The sequence below is a fragment of the Phocoena phocoena genome, chromosome X, assembly GCF_963924675.1.
Source record: "Phocoena phocoena chromosome X, mPhoPho1.1, whole genome shotgun sequence".
Lineage (NCBI taxonomy): Eukaryota > Metazoa > Chordata > Mammalia > Artiodactyla > Phocoenidae > Phocoena > Phocoena phocoena.
The window spans coordinates 44,561,579-44,569,334 of NC_089240.1; the positions used below are offsets into that span (position 1 = coordinate 44,561,579).

At 45.6% G+C, this 7,756-nt stretch overlaps 1 protein-coding gene across 1 annotated transcript; it reads right to left on the reverse strand.

The window, feature by feature from the left end:
• Positions 1-2,445: 2,445 nt before the first annotated feature.
• On the reverse strand, positions 2,446-2,940 carry LOC136142638 (diphosphoinositol polyphosphate phosphohydrolase 3-beta). The gene has a single exon (XM_065900922.1). The coding sequence runs from the start codon at positions 2,938-2,940 to the stop codon at positions 2,446-2,448; it is 495 nt and encodes a 164-aa protein (XP_065756994.1).
• Between the last annotated feature and the right edge of the window lie 4,816 nt (positions 2,941-7,756).

Consider the following 7,756-nt stretch of genomic DNA (forward strand, 5'->3'; position numbering starts at 1 on the left):
AAATGGTCATAAAACAATAATCCAATTTCACTGCTGTTACTGTATACTTTGAAAAATTTCAGGTTACTGAGAACATCATTCATTGATTTGGATTGTTAGAATAGGAAACGTCAACTTGTGGGATTTAGAAAGTTTGTTTAAAAAATAAGATATCTTTCTGTACAAAAACATATTTTTGAAACACATATTTGATAATTCTACATAATTTTGAATATGAAATAATAATTGGTTTTTAAAATCTGTTCATTCTCTACTCATTCCTTTGGCAACATTAGTTTTGTCAATTACAATACGTACTTTATTTAGACATATTTCTATATAGCAAAGATCTTATTATAAAAATTGGCACCGAAGTTGAAAAAGAAAATGTAGTGATATTCAATTCTACCAGTGATTGTATTCTTTATAAAAGGTTAATTTATAGAATAAAAATGTGTTTAAATTACAGTTATTATCCACTTATATTATTATTGATCTGTAGAATATTTTTAAGATGTTAAATGTTATATATAGAAAGACATCCCCCACCCATACTCTTTTCACAAAGTAGGCATTTCCTCAACCTTCTTGAGAAAAGATCAAGAGTTCCAAGTTTCTAAACTTTCAAAATTTCTTAATACAGAGTGCATTAACAGTGACCCCCCCAAAAGTTAGTTGACTGACACAAAATATCTATCAATAATGATTAAGAAATATGACACATTCTAGGTTGCCCTAGAAATTAAAAATGATCTTTCTACGTACCAATATCCACTTCATGAAGTAGGCTTTACTCTACCTACTTACTATGGCTAGGGGAATAAAGGTAGTTCCAAAAGAAACCTATGCACTTTAGATAGGATCCATAATTTCAAGCAAGTACTGAAGCAAACATAAGCGCTTTTAACTTGGCACCCAAAAAAGTCTGTCATGTGACACAAAATCTTTATCCTAAATCTTTAGGAGAGATCAGCCAGGCGTCCTAACAGTTTGAGAAGTCTGTAGCAGCTGAATATCAAGAAAGCTAACTCACTCAACTGGGATGTAATTACCATATACTATTCTAGTCCTTTGGCTACTGGTATTCAGACAAGTTTAAGTGGACTATCACAAATTCAAATATGCGGACTTTCATTCAAAGACTAATTTGTATTGAGAGAATGTTGTTCTAGGGCACTGAGAAAGGAGCAATGGGAGTTGGAATTCAAGCATGCTAAATCACACTTGGAATACAGTTTTCATAGTATGTACATATTAGGATATGTACATAACAATACCTTCCCGAGAGGGCGATTACTCTATAAAATAATATTTTGCTAAGCTACATTTGGGCTAAATGGGAAATGGCTATTTCAAGTAAGAAGTAAAAAACTACCAGTTGTGAAAATGTTCTGAAAATCGAATTATCCACATATGAATTAAGCAGTTTCTGAAAAGGGCAAATTAGATCACATATCTGAAGATAAAATTATTGTTCAGTGTGGAAAGAGCACATGATGTAAAACTTCCCTGGTGGTGCAGTGGTTAAGAATACACCTGCCAATGCAGGGGACACAGGTTTGATCCCTGGTCCAGAAAGATCCCACATGCCGCGGAGCAACTAAGCCCATGCGACATAACTACTGAGCCTGTACTCTAGAGCCCACGAGTCACAACTGCTGAGCCTGCGTACCACAACTACTGAAGCCCGCACGCCTAGAGCCCATGCTCCACAACAAGAGAAGCCACCGCAATGAAAAGCCCGTGCACCACAACGAAGAGCAGCCCCCGCTCGCTGCAACCAGAGAAAGCCGGCACGCAGCAACGAAGACCCAACACAGCCAAAAAAAAAAAAACATTCTTAAATACTTCTTTGAAATTCAACACTGGTCCTTCAAACCAATCCCCATCACAGAAGGGCTTGCTGACAAGGGCTAATGCTGTGAATGAGAAAACAACTTAAGAGAAAAAATTAATGAAGTTGCCATACAACCAAGGTGATCAGATTTTAAAGGCCTTCACTACAAAAAACCCACAAGACTGGTACCAAAAGTGCACATACGCACACAGACACACGCAGACACATACGGACACACACACACGTGTGAACTGTAAAGAAAAAACAAAACCACAACACGTATACACGTGTACACACACACACACCCGCCCCCCAAAGACTGGGTCAGCAGTTAAGGCACCTTTATAAAAAACAAACAAACCAACCAAAATATCCCATGTGGCTTTGGCTTTCCGAAATGTGTTACAGTGCTACCAAGAAGCGATTCTGAAAGCATCTGAAAAACGTGCAAAATGTCTGAAAATTGCCTGGCAACTGAGACAGTTTGCAAGCGTGATTCAGAGGTCTGCCAAGGAAACAAAAGAAGCCTCCCTCCTCCCGGTGAGACCTCACACGGCACCAGGGGCGCTCCGGGCACTATTTACTGTCAGGTAGGTGGAAAGCAAGAGTCTGTGCAGGAGCGGTACATACTAGGGATCGCTCTCTGGCAGGGACGGGGCCATGGAGTTTCCACTGGTTGGGGAACCGCCCAGCTTTAGTTTTTGCAGATATTCGGCATGCACGGGCTTGTGGCACTGGAGAACCTTGATCGCATCTTCGATTTTGAACCACTCTCGCTTCCTCCCAATGCTAACCGAATCTTCCCAATCCTCCAGAATCTCAGTGACAGTCAGTACATACACGTACGTTCTGTGCTTGCGATCTTCGTTCTGCTCGAAAATGCCCAGGAGCCGGCCCAACTTCCCCTTGACTCCCGCCTCTTCGTACACCTCGCGGACTGCAGCACCGCCCGGCTCCTCCTCGGGCTCCATGCCCCCGCCCGGCACGATCCAGCGGTCCGGGTACCGACTGCTACTCACTAACAGCACCTCGTCCTCGCGCTCGCTCCGGAAGCACAGGCACGCCGCCCGCTTCTTGAACCCCTCCGGGTCGTAGGTCCGCGTCTGGTTCGGCTTGCACTTCATCCTCGAGGCCGCTCGCCGCTGCTCGGGTCCCCGCTGCCGCCGCCACCGGGACGAGGGACTCCGAGGTGCTGCCGAGAGAAAGGGCCGCGGCGAGGGGCGGCGAGAGAGAGACGCCTCAGCCCGCGAGCCCCGGGCGCTCGGGGAAGATGAGGCGGGGGCGGGGACGGAGGCGGGGGCGCGCGAGGTACGTCAGTCGGTCCGTCCCCCCGCGCGGCCGGGGGGTCCCGGGCGCAGACGCCTGAGTGGAGGAGGCGCCACCGCCCCCGCCCCCATCCCCGCCTCCACCCCGTAGCCCGCCACTCTGCGCGGAGCCCACCCGCGTCTCCGGTGCGCGTCCCCGTCCCTCCCTCCTCAGCCGACGGGGCCGGGGTTGAGCGAGGTGAGGCGCATTCGCGGGCGCGTCCGCGTCCCCGGGCACGTGCGCGTTCCCGTCGGAGGGCGGGGGGCGGGGGTCTCGTGGCTCCCGCAGCGCGCGGCGCCTGGGGCGCACTGCGCAGGCGCCCCGCACCTCCGGGCTGGGAATCTGCAGCCCCCGGGGTGAAATGTACCGCCTCGTGACCTGGGCCAAGCTTGCTTCCACGTGTGCCTTCGAGCCAGACGTGGCTGTGGCGCGGCCGGACGTTTCTCCTCACCCTCCCCACCAGGTTGCAGGAAACACACACGCAATCGTTTCACACACAGGACGGACGGTCAAGTGCGTGTGGTCCTCGTCATCACCCATAAGGTAGAGTGCCGGCTTACTTACAGGAAGGCCCCGGTTTTGTCAAGACGATCCTCGGTATTCTTGACAAAACAGTACCTAATCTTTGCTGAGTCATATCATGCAGTTTTGTTTCTTCAGCAGGTTCTTCACCTTGCCAGGCATCTTGGCACAGCCCATAAGTGAACACCTTTCTTGAACCCCTATTGACATCTTACCCAACCTCTGGTCCTCGGTTTGCTCAGCAGTAAACTCCTCACCTACTTGGTTCAGACCTTTGCACTTTGGGTCATGTTCACCCAACAGCTGGAGAACCACCCAAAGCAGTGTTTTATTAAATCCCAGGAATCTCTCCCCTCCACACACTCCACCCTTGTCTCTCTTTCTCATTGAGAAGTACTGGTTGAGGCTTTGGGAAACATGCCTCTGGCAATCCCTTCATATTTTGCATGTTGATTTTTAGAAGCCTCCTGGCCAGGGACTCCAGCAAGGCCACTTGGTGCTCTCTCACCTCTGCCTGGTCATCCTGTCCCCTTGGCCAAGAAGTGGCCCTCCCACAGCCCCAGATGTAACAGCCTAAAGCCTTCCCCCTCCTTCGTATTTTTTCTTATGGTTTCCCTGCTCTCACAGTAACCTGTGGAGAAGACCTCTGATATCCCCTCCCTTTTGCCTTATTGCAACTTAGGCATCTTTGTCTCTCTCTTACCCACAGACCGTCTGCTGGCATCAGGCAAGCAGGATCACAACACCTCACTTTTCCAGTGAAATAATCCATTCATCAAGGGGAAATTGAATCGGAAAGGTATGTGGAAAATGGTTACGAAACATACAGTCCGGTTTTTAAATAACAAGTTAGTTCAGCTTGCCAGTTCAGCTTGTTCCACGCCGTGTATATCCAAATAGCTCATAAAATTGACTCTGTTCCTGGTGGCAAGACTACCCTCAATATCTAGAAGTATAATAAGACAAAAATATATGGGCATAATATAATAAAACTGTATGAAGAAAATGGTAAAATGGAGAAATGAAGAGAATGACCTCAACCAATAGCGATACTAGTGCTAATGACCATATTTTACCGATATATGGATGATCAAGGAACATTTGGAGGAAGGCAACATACCATGATTAAAAACAAACTAGGAGGACTTACTTCCCTGGTGGCCCAGTGGTTAAGACTCTGCGCTTCAATGCAGGGGGCACGGGTTGGATCCCTGGCTGGGGAACTGCCTCACGCCGCGAGGTGAGGGCAAAACAAACAAACAAACAAAACACAACAAGAAAAACCCAAAACACTGGGAAAATAGATTTCAGCACAGGCTGTATACCTCAGTGTGCCCATACTCACAAATACACAAATGATGTTAAACAACTAGAAACAAAATCCATTATAGTCAGGATCTAGGCAAATATACCAATTATCACCCATATTATTACATATCATTTTAGATTTTCTTTCCCGTGTAATGAGATTGTAAAGAGAAAAAAGCCTACCATTTTGGTAAATAAGACAAAATTGTCATTCTTAGCAGATGATAGGAATATATTCTTGGGAAACACCTAAGAAACGATGTAAAAATAGATTTCTTTAGGGCTTCCCTGGTGGCAGTGGTTGGGAATCCGCCTGCCGATGCAGGGGACACGGGTTCGTGGCCCGGTCCGGGAGGATCCCACATGCCGCGGAGCGGCTGGGCCCGTGGGCCATGGCCGCTGAGACTGCGCGTCCGGAGCCTGTGCTCCGCAGCGGGAGGGGCCACAATGGTGAGAGGCCCGTGTACGGCAAAAATAAATAAATAAATAAAAATAAATAAAAAAATAAATTTCTTTAAATGGTAGAAGTTAATAAACATTAACATTTAAAATCCCAAGAGCTTTCATGTATGCCAGCAATAACCCTGTAGAAAATATAATGGGGAAACGATGGCATCACAGTAGCAATATCAACCACTACAAAGTAAACAAAATACCGAGGGATCCTAAAAAATATGGTTAGGGCATTGTAGTAGAAAATGAGAAAACTTGTACTCAACTCTAAAAGATATTTGAATAAATCAAGAGGAACTTTAGCAAAGCTGGGAGATTGGACTGGTGTCTGCAGGGAGGTGTGGACCAAACAGGCCCCAGCCACATCACAAGTCTGCTTCACAGTTACCAGGTACTATGTCCTTGTCTCACCAGAGGTGCCGTTTTATAGTCTGCTGCATCACTCCCACATCAGATTATGCCTATGCAATATGTCTGTGCTGGGGGTGGGGCATATTTATTGGAAGGGGGAGGAGAAGCAACATTATAATATGGAAGGAGGTAGAGACTGAATTCCTACTGGCAAAGTCATAACATGTTCCTGGATAAAGAGATCCACAGGTTGTAGGTTTAGTGCAATGCCAAGGAAGTTTTCAAATTAGTTTTTTTCCAAATTTCATAAAATAATTTTATTTTCCACCTGTTGAAACAATAGGGCAAGACAGTTTTAACTTTTTCTAAAGAAGAGTAGAAATCTTTTTTGGGAGACCAGCACTCTGCTGTCTGGTTTATCTATAGTTCATTCTTTCTCCACTGATGAACAGGGTTGTTTCATGAGCCACTGTGGTAGCAGACTGTTACAGCAACAGCTGTGATACGTGCATGCCTCCCACATTGTCCTTGGCCTTGGCACGGAGCTTGCTTTGTGCCATGGGACCATAGCAAGTGTGAAGCAAGCAGAGAATTGAAAAGTGCCTGTGCACTGGGGTTTGCCCTCTCTTGCTGCTCTTGAAACAAGATGACAACAATGTGAAGAAGCCTGGGCTAGGTGAATGATGAGAGATCCACAGTCCATGCATCGCCTTCACCCCACCTTACAGTGGATCCTTTGCCAGAAATGTAGGTGAGACCATCCTAGACCATACAGCCCCCAGCAGAGCCAGTTAGCCGATAGAGCACTGACCACGGATGCATAAGTAAGCCCTCTGAGAAGAGCAGAAGGACCAGTCACCCGAGCCCAGCTGAAGTCGCTGGGCTGCAGAATTATGAGCAGAAGAATCAGTTGTTGTTTAAAGCCACTAAAATTTGGGGTGGTTTCTTATACATCAAGAGCTAGCTGACACCACCATTAACTGCCATCCATCAAAATCCAACCAAAAATAAAGAAAGTATGTTTCCCAGTAGAAATTCCACCTCTTCTTGAAGAGGTTGCCATTGAACTTTCCCTGGAGTCAGAAGGAGAGGGATGAAGTTAAGACATGTAATATTTGTACGTGTCAGTCTTTGTGCCAGACCCTGTGTTGAGCCCTGTATCCTGTTTAACTGACAGCCCATTAAATCCTAAGGAGACAGTTATTATTTCCGTTTCATAGAAGAGAAGGCTTAGAGTGGAGTTAGTATTTGAATTCAAGTCTTCATGTCTCTATAGCTGTGCTCTCACAAAGTCACCATGTCTTGTCAAAAGGATTCTTTTTATCAAGAGCTACGGTTTGTTGTGGCATTTAAAAAAATTTATTTTATTGAAGTGTAGTTGATTTACAACGTTGTATTCATTTCTACTGTATAGCAAAGTGATTCAGTTATACATACGTATACATTCTTTTTCATGTTCTTTTCCATTATGGTTTATCACAGGATATTGAGTATAGATCCCTGCGCTGTACAGTAGAACCTTGCTGTTTATCCATTCTATATATAATACTTTGCATCTGCTAATCCCAAACTCCCAATCCATCCCTCTCCCAGCCTCCTCCCCCTTGGCAACCACGAGGCTGCTCTCTGTGTCTGTGAGTCCTTTTCTGTTTCGTAGATAAGTTCATTCGCGTCATATTTTAGATTCCACATATAAGTGACAGCATATGGTATTTGTCTCTCTGTTTCTGACTTACTTCACTTAGTATGATAATCTCTAGGCCCATCCATGTTGCGGCAAGTGGCATTATTTCATTCTCTTTTGTGGCTGAGTAGTGTTCCATTGTATATAGGACCACATCATCTTTATCCATTCCTCTGTCGATGGACATTTAGGTTGTTTCCATGTCTTGGCTGTTGTGAAGAGTGCTGCGGTGAACACTGGGGTGCATGTATCTTTTCAAGTTATGTTTTTCTCCGGATATATGCCTGGGAGTGGGATTGCAGGATCATATGGCAACT